The 16,798-nt window shown below is 55.8% G+C and overlaps 10 protein-coding genes across 10 annotated transcripts; 7 read left to right on the forward strand and 3 right to left on the reverse strand.

The window, feature by feature from the left end:
* Positions 1-308: 308 nt before the first annotated feature.
* On the forward strand, positions 309-1,334 carry BO95DRAFT_447759 (uncharacterized protein; the record flags this gene model as incomplete). The annotated part of the gene is made up of 2 exons (XM_025587699.1): positions 309-862; positions 946-1,334. Exons 1-2 carry the CDS (start codon positions 653-655, stop codon positions 1,330-1,332), a joined length of 597 nt encoding a protein of 198 aa, XP_025437096.1. The 5' UTR covers positions 309-652.
* Positions 1,335-1,563: 229 nt separating this feature from the next.
* On the forward strand, positions 1,564-3,162 carry BO95DRAFT_424482 (Zn(II)2Cys6 transcription factor; the record flags this gene model as incomplete). Its single annotated transcript, XM_025584675.1, has 2 exons — positions 1,564-1,664; positions 1,733-3,162. Exons 1-2 carry the CDS (start codon positions 1,616-1,618, stop codon positions 3,160-3,162), a joined length of 1,479 nt encoding a protein of 492 aa, XP_025437097.1. The 5' UTR covers positions 1,564-1,615.
* A 314-nt stretch (positions 3,163-3,476) lies between these two features.
* On the forward strand, positions 3,477-6,141 carry BO95DRAFT_457302 (VIT and vWA domain-containing protein; the record flags this gene model as incomplete). The annotated part of the gene is made up of 4 exons (XM_025588467.1): positions 3,477-4,427; positions 4,467-5,024; positions 5,057-5,493; positions 5,565-6,141. The coding sequence occupies 4 exons, from the start codon at positions 3,477-3,479 to the stop codon at positions 6,139-6,141; spliced, it is 2,523 nt and encodes an 840-aa protein (XP_025437098.1).
* Positions 6,142-6,211: 70 nt separating this feature from the next.
* BO95DRAFT_447761 (uncharacterized protein) lies at positions 6,212-7,719 on the reverse strand. Its single transcript, XM_025587700.1, has one exon. The coding sequence runs from the start codon at positions 7,218-7,220 to the stop codon at positions 6,405-6,407; it is 816 nt and encodes a 271-aa protein (XP_025437099.1). The 5' UTR covers positions 7,221-7,719; the 3' UTR covers positions 6,212-6,404.
* Positions 7,720-8,377: 658 nt separating this feature from the next.
* Positions 8,378-9,127, reverse strand: BO95DRAFT_296257 (uncharacterized protein). Its single transcript, XM_025581748.1, has one exon. It carries the CDS (start codon positions 8,883-8,885, stop codon positions 8,496-8,498), a length of 390 nt encoding a protein of 129 aa, XP_025437100.1. The 5' UTR covers positions 8,886-9,127; the 3' UTR covers positions 8,378-8,495.
* A 75-nt stretch (positions 9,128-9,202) lies between these two features.
* On the forward strand, positions 9,203-11,140 carry BO95DRAFT_486122 (uncharacterized protein; the record flags this gene model as incomplete). Its single annotated transcript, XM_025590439.1, has 2 exons — positions 9,203-9,509; positions 9,579-11,140. 2 exons carry the CDS (start codon positions 9,203-9,205, stop codon positions 11,138-11,140), a joined length of 1,869 nt encoding a protein of 622 aa, XP_025437101.1.
* Positions 11,141-11,978: 838 nt separating this feature from the next.
* Positions 11,979-13,521, forward strand: BO95DRAFT_447762 (FAD dependent oxidoreductase). Its single transcript, XM_025587701.1, has one exon. The coding sequence runs from the start codon at positions 12,067-12,069 to the stop codon at positions 13,177-13,179; it is 1,113 nt and encodes a 370-aa protein (XP_025437102.1). The 5' UTR covers positions 11,979-12,066; the 3' UTR covers positions 13,180-13,521.
* A 296-nt stretch (positions 13,522-13,817) lies between these two features.
* Positions 13,818-15,485, forward strand: BO95DRAFT_296387 (amidohydrolase). Its single transcript, XM_025581750.1, has one exon. It carries the CDS (start codon positions 13,861-13,863, stop codon positions 15,286-15,288), a length of 1,428 nt encoding a protein of 475 aa, XP_025437103.1. The 5' UTR covers positions 13,818-13,860; the 3' UTR covers positions 15,289-15,485.
* On the reverse strand, positions 15,486-16,215 carry BO95DRAFT_296386 (uncharacterized protein). The gene has a single exon (XM_025581749.1). The coding sequence runs from the start codon at positions 16,082-16,084 to the stop codon at positions 15,683-15,685; it is 402 nt and encodes a 133-aa protein (XP_025437104.1). The 5' UTR covers positions 16,085-16,215; the 3' UTR covers positions 15,486-15,682.
* Positions 15,969-16,794, forward strand: BO95DRAFT_447764 (uncharacterized protein). Its single transcript, XM_025587702.1, has one exon. The coding sequence runs from the start codon at positions 16,103-16,105 to the stop codon at positions 16,424-16,426; it is 324 nt and encodes a 107-aa protein (XP_025437105.1). The 5' UTR covers positions 15,969-16,102; the 3' UTR covers positions 16,427-16,794.
* Positions 16,795-16,798: the final 4 nt, after the last annotated feature.

Below are 16,798 nucleotides of genomic sequence, written 5' to 3' on the forward strand. Positions count from 1 at the left end.
TAAAATGGGTGCTTGAGAAGAATTTGAAGCAACAATGGTCCAATGGTCCAATGGTCCCATAAGTAAGATATTGATGCCATCGACGTATAACTTGCACGTCCAGGGTTATAGTGGGTGGCAGCCAGACTAAGCCCGAAAGGGCAGCCAAGCTGTAAAAATAAGCTTTTGCATCGTTTGCAGCTCCACCGTCGATGCCTGAACGTCGCCCGCTTCTTCAGGCCGCCAGCGCCCCTTCCCCTCTCCATAACAGAAGCATTGCCCTGCCCTGCCCTGCCCTGCTCTTCCCTTGGAACTCAGTTCTTGTTGAGTCTCCCTCTCCATTCCCCCAAATCCGCCAGCCTGCTCCTGTCACGGGTCGGTTCGTCTATCTTTACGGCTCGATTTGGAAGGCAATTCCACCATCAGGGGTTCCCACACTTGGACATGGCTCCCAGACTCCATTTGGTCCGCCACGCAGAGGTGCGATTCATGGCCATTGGCTTCCCCCATTCCTGACTTGACCGACAATCAACTCTAGGGCTTGCATAATCTCGGCATAGCCTACTGGTCTCTCGAGGACCCGCCTCTGACCGCGAAGGGCAGGGAGCAGTGCTCCAAGCTCAGAGAGCATTTTCCCTCGCATCCCAGCGTTGAACTTGTCGTATCGTCGCCCATGCATCGTGCCATCGCGACTGCAGTGGAGAGCTTCCAGCCGCTGTTTGATCGTCTCCCGGACTCCAGGTTGGTGGCACTGCCGGATCTCCAGGAGATCAGCAGCTTCCCCTGCGACATTGGAAGCGAAGTGACCGCACTTCAAGCGAAAACGGAGGACTTGGGCGCTCACATAGATTGGAGCCATGTGGAGGACGGGTGGACGAGCAAGGTGAGTAGAACAGCAGTATAGTACACCCGATGGGTGCCAGAGAGACCCGTTGAGGCTGACCTTGGGACGCCTATCATATCTAGGACGGACGATACAAGCCCACCAGAGAAGCGATTCAGGAGCGGGCTCGTGCCGCCCGGCGGTGGCTCTATGAGAGGCCAGAAAAGGAGGTGGTGGTAGTCACCCATGGGGCCTTCTTACACTTCCTGACCGAGGATTGGGAAGACAGTTGTGTGTACGAAGGGACGGGCTGGGCCAACACCGAGTATCGCACGTATGAGATGGCCGCCGCTCCGGAGGATGACGAAATCTCGCTGGTGGAGTGTGACAGCTCGCGGGTCCGCCGTGGCAAGACTCACGGGGCATCTTCACGAGATGAACAAAGTCGATTGTATGGGATGGCGCTGCAAGGGTGGGAGGAACAGGGCTACTTGTTGAATGGGATCACCCAGACGGCGGTAGTGGGATAGGGACCTTGTCAGAAGTATTGGTTAGCTATCTTCAACTTATGAGATTGATAGCATTCACCACATTCATCAGCTCTTATTCGCCGAGTATAGTAATGTTGCTGGGACCACGAGATATACAAAATAGACAGAATATACAATCACCCCGCCCGATCACGTGTGGGTCACATGACCCAGCAAAAATTTGAGCGTCCAACCTTGACGTCAACCTGGCATCTACAACCAACCGACTAACTAGCTAGATATCCCTCAGATTGATCGAATTCCATCTCCCGCATCCCGCCTGATGCTAGGCGTCTTTAGTCATTTACCCCCAAGCACTGCGTCCGACAAAGGTCAGTCGTCTCCCGCAGCTGGCATCTTCCCCTACAGCCACACTAACCACAAAAGGGCGGACCTCCAGACTGTTCCAGGTGCAAGTCGCGACGGATCCAATGTGACCGGAGTTTGCCCAAGTGCCGAAAATGCATCTCGCGTAATTATGACTGTCCCGGCTATGGGCCGGTGTTCAAATGGGTCCAAGGGGTGGCCAGTCGAGGCAAACTAAGCGGCCAGGCACTTCCTGTGCCTAGGAAGAATGAGAACGAGGAAGAAGAGCGCAGGGAATGTCGCACTCCGCATCACTATCAGCTGCAGAATGCGGAGCTGACGGGATCGGAAATCTACATTCAACCAGAGAGTCCGGCAGAGGCCCTCTTGTCCCACTTGCTAGCTCATTTTGACCAGCATGTCGCGACAAGGCTTGCATGGGTGGATGGGCCCGACAACCCCTGGCGAAACCTCGTCATACAATTGACGCATTCGTCTCCGGTAGTCCTCAACTCTGTTCTCGCAATGGCATCGGAAGACTTGATCCTTCGCTATGAGGCCGGGCACCGCCTGCGCCGCCTGCAGGCTGCTTCGTTGGACTATAAAAGCAAGACCCTGTCGTTGCTCGGACAGCAGCTGGACATGCTGCCACGAAACGGCTCGGGGTCGCCCGGGCATACCCACCAAGTACGATGTATTCTCGCCGCAATTCTGCTTTTGTACAACGTGGAGCTGCTCACGGCAGAAGATGCGCGTTGGCGAGTACACATTCAAGGGGCGCGCGCGGTCATCCAATGGATGTCCCAGGCCGTCGCTCGTCGCAATGTGGAAGACCAAGTGGATGTTTTTCTGCTCTATGAGTACTACTATTCTTCAGTGTTCATGGGGCTGACGACTTTCGACCCTTCGGAGGAAACCTCGAAAACAATTCAAACCCACGATACGTTAACTGTATTCAGCGACTTTGTTCAAGTCATGCAGACGGTCACTCGTGCTGAGCGGGAGAAGCACGCTGGGAACCCCGACGCTATCCTGCCCACACTGGAGGATATGATGGAGGAGATCGATGCGGCGAAATCCAGGACCTTGCTGCTCAGCCAGCGTATTCAATTTCGGTCGGCTGACGCACAGCGAGATTTCGACCATCTCTCCTCCATGTACTACCATGCGTGCTTGATATATAGTCATCGGGTCCTCGGGGATAGTTCTGCCGAGGAACCGTGCATTCTCCTATCGCGTGACGCAGTGCTGGACCACGTCTCTTGTCTGACACACAGCGCGTCGTTTGCCCAGGATCTGGTCTGGCCACTTTTCATCGCTGGCACGGAGTGCAGAGGATGTCCCGCCAAACAGGCGACGGTGGAACGTGCGATGCTGGCCGTGATGCAGATCAGTGGCCGGCTGGACCGCGACCGCGTGCTGGCCTTTTTGAAGACATACTGGGAAACAAAGTTGAGTCCCGATGTGACCTGGATTCAATTCGCCCGGTCCAGAGCGTCGGATTGTCGTTTTCTGATCATCTGAAGCTAGTAAGGTTTTGTGCGTGAGTCACTCAGCCCGCTGGACATGACACAATGACCGTGATCGGAGGCGTGTTTCGGTGTCAGCTACCTTGGGTAGCAAAGCATTTACCATGGAATGCGAGTCCTGTGATGTTTACCATCACCCGTAAACCAAGGGGACAGATGTGGCCTCTGAATGAGTCAGTAACTCCCCCTATCAGGCAATATTTATACATAAATGGAAGACGCCCACGCGAACCACGTCCATAATACCAAACCAGTTAATCCAGCACAAGCTTCGTCAACAGTTAAGCTGCTTGGATACACCATGGCGCAATGAATAAAATCTGCGGTTGTTGCTATTTTGAGCGCGATACTTACGCCTTGAGGTATATCCCACAGGTTGGCCTTCAAGCCCACGCAATCCTACGAGGCACCAGCTCGTGCACAACTCTGACCCAAACATTCAAAAACTCGGGACCTGGGCTGCTTCACGAGGTCTGCTATCGGTTCCCACTCTTCGACGGGGTCAGTATCGTCGGATTTCGATGCCAGGTGGGCGATCGAGTCTTGCGCAGCGAGGTCAAGACCAAAGAGCAAGCCAGCCAAGACTACCACACAGCCGTCTCGCGTGGCGCCTCGGCTGGGGTGCTTGACCAGTCCAGTCAAGACTCGGACATCTTTATACTGCGGCTGGGCAATGTCCCTCCTCGGGAGACCATCACAGTGAGCATCACTGCTGTGGGGGAGCTGAAGACCGACGCGCAAACCGAGGGCATTCGATACACATTGCCAAATGGTATTGCACCTCGTTATGGGTATAGGGTGGATCAGGTCGTGTCTACTCTGATCAACCCAACAGACAAGAAAGGCCTCAAAATAGTTGTAGACGTCGTCATGGAGAATGAAAGCGCAATTCGGATGGTTCAGTCACCCAGCCATCCCATCCGTGTCAGACTGGGCCGGACTTCATCCACCCCCGAGGAATGTACCGAATTCGCAAAGAGCTGTGCCTTCGCAACGCTGCATGTCGCCAGTGAAAGCCATATATTGGAGCGAGACTTTGTCCTGGTGATCAAAGCCGATAAGACAGATGTTCCTCGCGCTTTGATCGAATGTCATCCCACCGCCCCCAACCAGCGTGCCATCATGGCTACCCTTGTACCCCGGTTTCACATCCCTGCGTCCGACCCGGAAGTGGTTTTCCTGATTGACCGTAGTGGCAGTATGCGGGACAAGATCTCAACCTTAAAGTCTGCTCTCCGGGTCTTTCTGAAGTCGGTGCCCGTGGGCACCTATCTCAACATCTGCTCTTTCGGGACCTAGCACCAGTTTCTCTGGGCTCGCAGTCGGGCCTACGATGGCCCCGGTCTGCAGAAAGCATTGACCCTGGTGGATTGCCTGGATGCGGACATGGGATGCACGGAGATGACGGCTGCTGTCCAAGCAGTTGTGAAGCGTCGTCTGAAGGGACGGGAACTGGAGGTTCTGATTCTCACCGATGGACAAATTCACCAACAGCAAGAGCTATTCGACTTCATCCGTGCTACTGCTGCTAACCACACAGCTCGCTTCTTTGCTTTGGGCATCGGTTCCTCTGCTTCTCATGCCCTTGTGAACGGTATTGCACGTGCTGGTGATGGGATTGCCCAGTCGGTCATGCTTAATGAGGAGCTGGACTGCACCGTTGTGCGTATGCTCAAAGGGGCTCTGAGTCCGCACATTCATGATTATTCGCTGACTGTCAACGACGACGAGCCGAATGACGGTTTCGAGGTGGTTGATCATGAAGAGCAGGAGCTAGTGCAGGAGCCAGACACCACCACCACCACCCCAGAACCTTCCCCTCGGAGACCTATCCTGCTCTTCGACCCCGAACTGAGGGTATTTTCGACACTGCTATCACATCGAGCGAGCCTCCAGTTGTGCAGCCTCCGAGTATCATTCAAGCTCCACAGCACCTGCCAACCCTCTATCCGTTCATTCGCACCACGGTCTACCTTCTTCTCACATCGGCTCGAGCTCCACGCTCGCTGACTATTCGTGCTTCCTCCAAACATGGCCCACTGACACTTGACATTGCCGTGGAAGACGTGGGTTGTGGCGAGACCATTCACCAGCTTGCAGCCCGCAAGATAATCACCGACCTGGAAGAGTCTGGCGGATGGATAGCCCGTGCCAAGGACAAGCATGATCAGCTCTACAATTCTGTGACTCAGTCAAGGCTAGCTATCCAGGAATGTAAACGTCTGGGTCTCCAGTACCAGCTCTCTGGCCACCACACGTCGTTCGTGCAGTCGATGAAAATGCTCTTCTGTCAGGAGAATGCTCGTCATCTGGTTCAACTGCCGTGGTGATTCTCCCACACCAACCGGACACGGGTCCAGACTCATTGATGGGACATGTCTTGCCTGGTTCCCCGAGGAAGTGTTATGCTATGTCGAGAGCTTGGAGAGGTGGTCCACCGGGGATTCTGAGGGGTGGTGCCAGAGATGGTGTACGAGGTGGCACAAGAGGGGGTGGGCCAGCAGGTGCGAAAGGTGGCGAGATACCCACCCTACGAGGCGGTGGCAGTCCCCTCGTGCCAGTGCCCCAATCTGCGACTGTCCCCAGCGCATCACGTCGACGGATATATTGCGTCATTGACTTGCAGATCTTTGACGGAAGCTGGCAATGGTCACCAGAGCTTTTCGAGGTATTGGAGCTGGACGAATCGATGATGCGTAAGCAGCTTGTGCGTTGGTGGCAGCAGGCTGGCATTCAGCCGAGTCAAACGTTTCCAAACTGTGACGACGGTTCGCTTCTTGCCACAGTTCTAGCCATTGAATACCTGCAGGGACGATGTCAAGATTCGAGAAATATCTGGGAGTTAGTGTGTACTAAGGCAGAACGGTGGCTGGATGAGCGAACTCGAGCCATGGAGGAGAGGGGTTGGGGTTTAGTCGGACGTTGCCGGGAGCACATTCATTCCCTCGTTTCGGACAAGGATACTGAAGGATGAACAGGGAAGGTGTAAGCGGATCAGCTACTAATTTTAATCTCTCTCGTGTTTAAAAGTTTATCAAGTTGATTATTGTAGCAAATCTCATACAAAGGCCACTCCGGCCCAGAACATCAGCACCAAAATCCCTACACCTGCAGCCCTGACCCGGTGCGCAGCCGCACTCGTAGCTCCACAGCACTTGCCATTATACGTGACATTGTTCATCTGGGCTGCAACCTCGAAGACCGATCCAGGAAAGTTGCCATCATTGTAGTAATCGACTAGGAGAAAGTTGGGGGGACGATCCCATGTGGCTGCCACAATACATATCCCAGGTCAGTGTTATCATGAGTGCACCGCAGGATGATTCGAGTCCCAAACTTACCCCGGCAATTGTTGGCCATGAGCCCCAGACTGCCGAACCCAGATACAGCATTGGTGGTGTTCAGCTGCGCGGTATCTGGGATCAGAATCTCAATTCCCTCCAGCATCACTTCAATGTCGAGGTTGTGGTTGATCATGTACATCCGCTCCTCGGCCTCCGCCGCGGTAATCCCCGGTGGTCGCTGCACCGTGCAAGGGAATGAAGCGTTGAGAGGAGAAAAGGGGGTCTCCCACATCTGGCTGAACTCGTCGAGGATGTAGGGGATCGAGCTCTGATCGGCCTGATAGTCCATGAACACGACCACGCGCTTCTCGGCCAGAATCATTTCTGACAGGGTCGGCCAGTCGCTGACATTCATCGGGATTTTCCACGGCTCGTAAACGTACTCGATCAAGCCGGAATTCTGGATGGGAGCCGTGAAGTTGGAGGGATCCACGTAGTCGGAGTTGACAATCAACACCGTCACCACGTCATAGGGATTCTCTTTGACCCAGTCGGTGACGTTGGTGAGGTAGCTCTCCAGGGTGCCCATGTTCAGCAATTCGCACGAGGTATGACAAAGGTAGATGTCATCCTGATAGTAATGTGCTTCAAAGGAGACTGCCTGACAGTGAGTGAAGGCGTGGTGTGCAACGAGGATCGAAGAACTGACCCATGCGTACGCCGTCCTCGAGCTGAGTGCGGACCGGGTATGCCTGATTGGCGGCGACATTGTTTTTCTTCACAAAGGGACTGTTGTGAGCAGTCACCATCGTGATGTTGGAGTATTTCCTTTTGCAGAATTCGGCGTAGCCATTGCAGGGCTGTGAGTTGGCAGCCGTGGTGGCCGTGGCGGTGCTGCTGCTGCTGGTCATGACCCGCGTGCCGCTGAGCTGAACTGCTGTGTCGGTCGTACTAGTCGTGCCTGTTGCTGTCGCGGTGCCATTGCTAATCGTGGAGTTGGTCACCGTACTGGCAACTGCAGTCGTCGACAGCGATAGATTCTGGGCCAGTGTGATAGTGGTGGTGTAGCTGAGATAACTGCCAGTGGGCACCACCGCCGAGGCCGAGGTAACCACCACGAGAATGTCCGAGCCAGTCGAGGCCGATGAGGTGCTGCTAACCGTGGTTCGGTCGGAAGTAATCGATTTGGCGCTGACCAGGAGCGTGAACGCCTGCAGCACGAGCAGAAACAAGCGCCTCATTGTGAGCATGGTATGTGTCGCGTCAAGATACTTTTGCCAAGGTGGGCATCGACGGGATATAATGGAAAAACTGGAGGGAGTGACGTCGTCGGAAGCAGTCGGAAAAAGCTTGGCCAGCCTAGTCTAGTACTCTAGTACTCTAGTACTCGTGCCCGACCTGACTGACTCCGGGCCATGTGGCCGAGCCTTTGTCGGCTTTCGTCGAGAGGATAAAACTTTGTTGCCTGCCGCGTCATCCTCGCCTGGAGTGACTTTTTCCGGGTGGAGCACGACCGAGGTTGGCCGTTGGTGGGAGGCGAAGCGGAGGGGAACCTTGCAGAACCTTCTTAGGAACTAGTCTGGTCACTTCCACTGCCTCAATGGGCTTTTGATCATGAATTTTATCCCAAACATACTCACAGCTTTGAGGATGGAAGTGAATCGAGATCGATGGTTTCGATGGTTTCGATGGATTCGCTGGTCACACCGATCGCCATTGCCAAGTCGGATCTTCCCGAGAACCATCGTCGCCTCAGGCATCAACGACGCCAAGCATGCCGCGGCCTGATCAGGCACAAAGGCACACATGTCTGCAAAGATCGGGCTGTCCCCGTGTTCAATGCTCTCCTCATGGCTAGTGTCCCAGCAGGAGCAGCGGGTGGTATTGACTGTTCTGCCATTGCATTTCAGATCGAATGTCAGACCAGAAATGGAGGGTAGTACTACGGTACATATGGTACAGTACGCCCAGGAAGTATGGGTAAGTTGCCACGTCTTGCTGATCTCATGCTGATCCGCAGCAACCTTAACCTTAAGCTCTGAATTCAATCTGACCAAGCCAGGGTATAGCGGGCGAGCAGGACGACAAAGAAAGAAGGGGACAAAAGAGAAAAGAGGGGAAAAAGGAAAAAGAAAGAAGAAAAAACAAAAGCAGAGGCGCCGAGAAATGCCATGAATCGCCGTGTCTCAGTTGCAGTCGGCGGGAGTTTCATCGCGGCCACACGGCGCTTGAGTGTCCTGCGTGACAGCTTCAGGAGAGTCCCCATGAGCACTCCTAAATCATTTAGACTAGGGGCCTGTTGAAGCAGATTCGAGGGACCACCTATCCTAGTTTGAATGACTGATTCCCCATCACGCAGGATGGTGTGTTGGAGAGTATGTCTTGGTTTAGGGCTGGGCCGAGGCCGGGCTGCAGAATTAACATGAAACCTCATTTCCCCCTCTTATACCCATTTAGACCCATTAATGCCCATTTAAAGTCTCAACCAAGACTCCACCCAAGTCAATTTACTCCACCAGAGCCAATGAACGACCAGAATATCAGGCATCAACCACCCTGAGCCATCAATGCCAATCTCCGACAGACCCTGACACCACACTCGGCATTGCACCCTTCCAGGGTCACCTGGCTGGGGGTGGGTTCAGGGATAGCACAGTTGCCCGCAAGTATATCTAGCCTAGGATCCCACGAGGTGAGACCACTGTCCATTCTTTTTGCAGACAGCAGCTTCACCAACTACCGCCCTCCATCATGCGTGGGCTTTTCACTCTTTCTTTGCTTTCTGCGGCGCTGGGCGCCTCTGCCGGCTTGACCGCATCCAACCTCGAGACTCATGTCGATGTGCTGGCACTCGACAACTCCTTCAACCCGATCGAAGCCGCTTACTGGACTAGCTTGGCGCATCACCGTCGGACTCCTTTTGCGGTTTCTCCCAACGGCAAGACGGCCTATTTGGCCTACCTCGATTCGAGCGGAACCGACGTCCATGTCACCGAGCTGGACCCTACCACTTTCAAGGCCACGGGCACTTCCGTGACGGTCAGTGGTGGTAAGGAAGGTAAGCCATTCTGGAGCCTGGGGTCTGGCGGATATACATAAGATACAAGCAAGCTAATACGCACGGTAGCCGGTGGTCTCGTTGCCCACGATGACGGCTTCGCTCTGTTGACCAACGAGGTGATGCCCTCTGGCACCACCAATGCGCCTCCCAGCGACACCCCCGTCCCGGTCTTGCACCGTTACACGAATGGCAAACAGACCTGGAAGACCTGGCTCGGTGGCCCCGACGTGCACGCCTCCGATGGTCTGGCCGAGGCGGTGGATATGAACGGCGACCTGGTCTACTCGGAAGAAGCGGGGATGTACGGGGCCTACTTTGTGGTCAGTGACTACTCCGGCTGGGCCGAGGGCCACTACGGCGACAGCATCGAGTACGTGGCCACCAACGGAACTTTGTTGGACATCAGTGGGGCCTCCAGCGCCTGGGGCTGCAGTCACAACACCGGCATTGCCTTCGAGGCGGCCGACGAGCCTCCCTTCGCCAGTATCTGTGCGGAGGACCAGGGTGCCATCTGGCTCAACACCCAGACTCAGGGCATGACCAACAACGGGGTCAAGATCTCCAACGAAAACACCACCAACGGGGCCTCGGGCGAGCCCATGGGTGGGATGTCCGGCAGCTACAGTGGCCTGGCGCGCTTTGCCGACAGCAGCCGCTACATCTTCACCTGGGTGTCGCGGGGTGCGATCGATGTGACGGAAAACAGCTGGATGGGCGATGGATACACCCACGTCAACAACCGTACCAACCCCCGCAACGTCGCCCTGGCGCTCTTCTCCGACAAGTACACCAAGGTGGGCGCCCAGGCGACCTCAACTGTGGGCGCCGAGGATGGGGACAGCCAAGTGACCTGGGTCACCTCGGGCTCCAACGACTGCTCCAACGCCCATACCGCCACTTTTGGGAACAGCTCGGCCCTGATCACCTGGGAGGAGATTTCCGATCCGAGCTGTGACTACATTGCCATGGGCTGCCAGGGCAAATTCGCCGGCACCTACTTCCAGCAGGTGGATGCGAGTGGACAGAAAGTGGGAGATGCTTTCTCCAGCACCGATGTCTACATTGCGGGTGACATGGTGACCATGTCCGACGGTCGCATTTGCTGGCCGTATGTGAGCATGGACTGGGATCTGTCCGTGGTGGTGTATGAGGCCGACTCTTCCAAGTTCACCAAGCAGATCAGCTTTGCCTGCATGTCTCCTAGCGGCAGCTCCAGCTCCAGCTCCAGCTCCAGCTCCAGCAGCTCGTCGAGTGCTGTTGCTGCTTCTAGCACGGTTGCCAGTGTCTCTACTACTCAAGCCGCGGCTGCTGCTACTTCCAGTGCGGCTGCTGTCTTTGTGGAGACCATCGCAGCTGCAGCTGCAGCTGCAGAGACCAGCGTTGCTCACACGGCCGTGGTCAGTTCCGTTGCTCCTGTCGCCACAGAGGCCAAGGTGGCCTCTTCCAGTTCCACCAGCCAGCCTCCTAGCTGGGCTACCGCCGCCGGTCAACGGACCACTCTCGCCACTCAGGGTCACTCCAAGACCTCCTCCGTCAAATCTTGGCCGACTGGGGGCTGGGAAGAGGGAAGTGTGCCTCAGTGGCAACAACCCTGGTCGGAGGAGCAGGAGGGCAGTTGCTCGTACTAGGACATGGTACAATTCAACCCCACATAATCCGCTGCTAGCATGAATCAGGTAGTCGATAAACGGGGGAGAAAAGAAAGGTCAACCAGATGGAGGGGCATGCGCAGGTTTCATAGCTGAATCTCATTTTGTCTCTTAACACGGTAGTATCAATTGCCACAAAGTCCAAGCTACTCAAGCCAGTGCTGAAGAACTCTTTGCCAGTGGGCCTTTGGCAGACGAGTCGGTCGAGTCCAGTAACAATTGCACAAGTTCTCTCAAATGTAAGTTAAGGTATGTATCCTACCTAAGCACAGATTGATGCAAGTTGAAGCATAAGTCAGCAAGCGACACCCCGCTCCGTACAACTTGCATACACAAAAGAATGCACCAGAATGTACCCATGATACACTGTAGATTTTATTCATGTTTATTCCCCCTTGTTAGGGCAACTGGCGGACTACCTCACCTGACCGGTACAACCTTCCATCACTTCACAATTCCCACTTCGATCCGACATCGGACCCGGCCCCTCGTCGAGAGAAGTGCTCACTGCTGACGAGGCCACGAACGTGTTGAACGCTGCACTAAGCCAGTTTGATGGGGGCCACGACCTTGGCGACATTGGAGTACTAGGTATTTTATTTACTATATTCACTATATACACCGTTCCATCGAATTTGAATATTGGTAGATATCGATGCAGTCCTCCCGTTCTTATGGAGGCGGATCGATCGGTCGGTCGGCAAAAGCGGGTGGGGCAACGGGGCAACACAACAGCCGATGGGGGAATCAGAACCAGTCGGGAGGGAACCATGGGGGAATTCCCCTCAGAGTGTGGGGGAGGGAAAAATGACAAATCAAAAAAAAAAAAAAAAAAAAAGTCTGACATCAATCAGATAACGTCCGGTAATTCTCCTCCCCGATCTTGCACCACCATCATCACCACCATGAACAACAAAGACAGTCGCATTGTCATCGTAGGGGCGGGCGTGTTTGGTCTGGCGGCCGCCCGTCAACTGGCGTTGGAGGGATATCGCCAGGTGCTGGTGCTGGATCGCTCGCTGCCCCCCGTGGCCGATGGCTCCAGCTCCGACATCTCACGCATGATCCGCTTCGACTATGCGGACGATGACTATCTGCGCATCTCCCATGAGGCCTATCTGGAGTGGACCAAGCCCCGGTACCAGGGCATCTTCTATCCCGCCCCCTTCATCCTGACGGGCAACACCAGTGCCCACGGCCAGGCCTGGATTGCCAGCACCACCGCAGCCCTAACCCGCCGGCAGTTGCCCTTCACCCGGCTCGACGATGTCCACGCCACCAAGCAGATCCACCCCGTCCTCAGTGGCGCGTTGGCCGCTCCCCCGTTCAATGGCTATCTCAACACCCAGGCCGGCTGGGCCGATGCCAACAAGGCCATCACGCAGATTCGGGACGACTGTATCGAGCTGGGAGTCTCATTTGTGTGCGGTCGCAGAGGCACGGTGGTCGGCTTGGAGACCGATGCCGCCCACGAGATCAAGGCCGTGCGGACGCTGGTCGGCAGTCCCATCGAGGGCGACTGCTTCCTCCTCACGGCCGGGGCCTGGGCCTCGAGCCTGGTCCCCATGTATAATTCCACCCTGACCACCGGACAGGTCGTCGCCTATCTGCGCCTGACCCCGGAGGAACTGGCCAAGTACAAGGACCTCCCCATGTATGCCAACTTCTCCACGGGTTGGTTCAATTTCCCCCCTCATGAGGAGACGGGCATCCTCAAATTCGCCGTCCACGGATGGGGCTACACCCGCACGCCGGGCCAGGAGGAAGTCCTTTCCAACCAGGCGAATGTCTCGGCGCCCCCCCTGATTCCGCCCCGCGAGCGCCGCAACTTCGTGCCCGCCGATGGGGAGGTCCGGTTGCGCGACGGATTGCGCGAGATTCTCCCCGAGCTGGCCGATCGACCCTTCGAGAAGCTGGCCCTGTGTTGGTACACCGATACGCCCACCGGGGACTTCATCATGGACTACCACCCCGACTACAAGAATCTGTTTATTGGGGGAGCGGGCAGTGGACAGTAAGTTCAGGGCTATTCAAGCACGAACATCACCGGGGAATTAGGTTTCGGCTGACCATCTCCACTAGTGGATTCAAGTTCCTCCCCGTCCTGGGCGAGTACCTGTCGCTGGCGTTGAGGAAGGGGCTGCCGAAGGATCTGGCGCAGAAATGGAGATTTCGAACCGATTACGCCACACGCGATGATGTCTTCTTGGGAGACGGCAGTCGAGGCGGACCTGTTCGTCGTGAATTGAATCCCCAGGAGAGGGCGAAACTGTAGGGGATGTCTTGTCGTTTGTTGTAAGTTGAGCACGTATGTCAAATATCTCGTGCGTCTGTGAACCGAAGCTTCTAAAGTGCGAACATGTATTTCCGCCCGGTCACAAGAGCAGTTCCTCAATGCTAGGGTGGGGAATAGCAGCCCTCCCCGAACGATGCATACCACAGTTTACGCCCCACGTTCTCCAGACTACATCCCTGCCGGTCTATAGTAGCTAGTTAGTCAACTATTACTGATTTGTCATTTTATCTTGGCGAGAATCACCCTGGGAGAGGGTCTCCGGACCCCCGACGGCAGTCCGGAGACGCGATCACGTGACGTGGTGCTGACCGGAGCCAGGACAACCCCCCAAATGCTGCCTCCCCCTCCTCCCAGGAGTTTGTCAACCCCATATGGATGAGCTGTCCAGGTCGCATCGGTGAAAATGGTTCGGCGCCTCACTGGCTCAGCGGCGCTGGCTTCAGCCTATACAATGCGACCGACCGCAATCTCCATGAACGTCCATCGGCGGTCTCCCGAAGCAGAAGCAGGAGCAGGAGCCATCGATCAGCCTCGAGTCACCATCGTGAACGCCAATCTCCTAATCCCTGGAGACGGAAATCCTCTGGAAGATGCGGCCTTGGTCATCAGTGACAAGATCATTGCTTTTGTAGGCCCCCGAGCCGACATCCCCAAGCGATATCTGCGCGGACCGCACACCAGCCACAAGGTCGTCGTCCTAATGCCTGGTCTGTGGGACTGCCACATGCACTTTGGGGGGGAGGACCAATACTACAATGACTATACGGCGTTTCTCGCCACTCACCCGGCCTCCTCCGGCGCCCGACTGGCTCGGGGCTGCTGGGAAGCCCTGCAGAGTGGCTATACCTCCTACCGCGATATGGCCGGGTATGGGTGCGAGGTCGCCCGGGCGATTGAGGATGACTCGATCGTCGGGCCCAACGTCTATGGGGCTGGGGCAGCGATCAGCCAGACGGCCGGCCATGGGGATATTTTCGGCCTGCCCGCTGGGGAGGTGCTGGGAAATTTCGGGGCACAGAGTCCGCGCCCCGGCCACTGGGGGGCAGGACCAGTGTGCATCGTGGACGGGGTCGAGGAGGCTCGACGCGCTGTGCGGCTGCAGCTCCGTCGGGGGGCGAAGGTGATCAAAGTCATGGCCTCTGGCGGGGTCATGTCCCGGGACGACAACCCCAAATGCGCGCAATTCTCCCCCGAGGAGCTGAAAGTCATGGTGGAGGAAGCCGCCCGCCAGGACCGCATCGTCTCCGCCCATGTGCATGGGAAAGCCGGCATTCTGGCGGCCATTCACGCGGGCTGCAAGAGTCTGGAGCATGTGTCCGAGGCGGACGAGGAGGTCTTTGAGTTGATGAAAGAGAAACGCGTCTTGTACGTGGCCACCCGGACGGTGACTGAGGTGGCTCTGGCCAACCATGGAGAGGGACTACCCAAAGAGTCGTGGCAAAAATTGCGAGCCCTGGCCGACTCGCATTTGAAAGCCTACCAAGGAGCGGTCAAGGCCGGTGTCACCATTGCCCTGGGAACCGACACTGCCCCCGGGGGACCCACGGCGTTGGAGCTACAGCTGGCCGTCGAGAAGGCAGGCATGACGCCCCTCCAAGCCATCAAGGCTGCCACGGCCAATGCCCCGCTGTCCGTCGGTTCACAGGCTCCCTTGACGGGCCAGCTGAAGGAAGGGTACGAAGCAGATGTCATTGCACTGGAAGAAAATCCCCTGGATGACATCCGAATCTTGCAGGACAATCAAGTGATCACCCATGTATGGAAAGCTGGCAGGCTCTTTAAAGGACCGGGCGTGGGTCCCTGGGGGGAGACCCCGAATCCTTTTCGCTGAAGCCATGATTTTGCTGAATGGGTTTGAATCCTCGATGAGAACTACCTTGAACGATGGATGTATCACGCTTGAGATAGTGCGATAGAAATGATCCTATATCCGATCCCCGTTTACCGCGTGTGCCACCAGAGTACTGCAGCAAGCCGTGTATAAGATCAGCACAACGTGTCTCCGCTCGAGGGGCTACCCGTCGGTAGTGACACATGTCCCGTTCAAATCACATCGGTAATCGAGAGCCAGGTGCTTTGTGTCCCATGTGGCTCTCATGGGAAACTCCGGACCGATAGATTGATGTCCATAGATTGGGTAAGTCCGGCCGAAGACCACTATATATCATGCATCACGGCCGGATCGAAGGACACTTCTTGTCCTTATCCTGACTCTTCTACACGATCTAAGTCTGGGCCGCCATCAAAATGCTCATGAAGCATCTGATCCTCACTCTCTTGACTTTGGTGTCTACCTTGTTCAGCTCCGTTCTGGCTTTGCCGGGCGAACCAAGCGACCCCGACTCAGATGATGGGGTTCCACCCAGCGGAGGATTCCTCCCCCTCGTCAAGACGTTGCAGAGACTTGGAATCGCTGGCATCAAGCTTGACCGCACCCTCGAAATGTCGCAAATCACGCCTGAGACCCGACAGACCATCCGGCAATTGACCCAGGACATCGAGAACATCGTGACCCAGGCCACGGCTGAGGCAGACGCCCTAGAGGTTCTGGACCCCATCCGCAGCACCAAGCTGACCAAGAATGCCCTGCCCATGAAGCCAGTGTTTGGCCACTTGCTCAAGGTCATTTCGAATGAGGTAGGCTGATGCCTTCGCGCGCGCGGGTGAGGACGTGGAACGGGACTGATGAACGAGCACAGAAAGAGGGACTATGCGCGGCTCAATTTTGCCACGAGATGCAGGACTTCTTGACTTGGATGCGGATTCGGTGCCACGGACTGGCGGAATCTCTGCGACGGATCGTCGGGTTCGGGGATGGAAAATTGATTGAAGTCTGTGCAGACCTGATCGATAAGCAGTATGCCATGACGATCACCGAGTATGAGAAGCTTATTCGATCTGGCCGCGACGAGGACCAGCCCGATGACCCAGGCGATGATGCGGGACCTCCTGGGCAGGGCCCCCTTTAGGAATGAGAAACCGGAGTGTCGACAGCGAAACTGAGTCGCACGGAAGACTTCTATGTAGTGCCTTGAGTACTGTACATAGAAAGTGGCCCCGGCCGGATAGGAACAAGGTCATTGACTTGGAATGACCCTAAAGAGCTCTAAAGGACCCCATCCCACATGTATGCTATGAGTATACCTCGTATTCACTACCCGGTGCGACGCCTGGCCGCATCTGGTCAGCCGAAGTGACTGAAACACATTTTTGCTTATGATCTAGAGCGCGTGCATGACCCACATGGAACAATATCTTGTCAGCCTTTAAGCAAACCATTCGCCATACTGCAATGCTGGCTGGGAAGGTCCGTAGACAAAAGACAGCAATCGTTAAGACTA

The sequence above is a fragment of the Aspergillus brunneoviolaceus genome (genome assembly GCF_003184695.1).
Source record: "Aspergillus brunneoviolaceus CBS 621.78 unplaced genomic scaffold BO95scaffold_97, whole genome shotgun sequence".
Taxonomy (NCBI): Eukaryota; Fungi; Ascomycota; class Eurotiomycetes; order Eurotiales; family Aspergillaceae; genus Aspergillus; species Aspergillus brunneoviolaceus.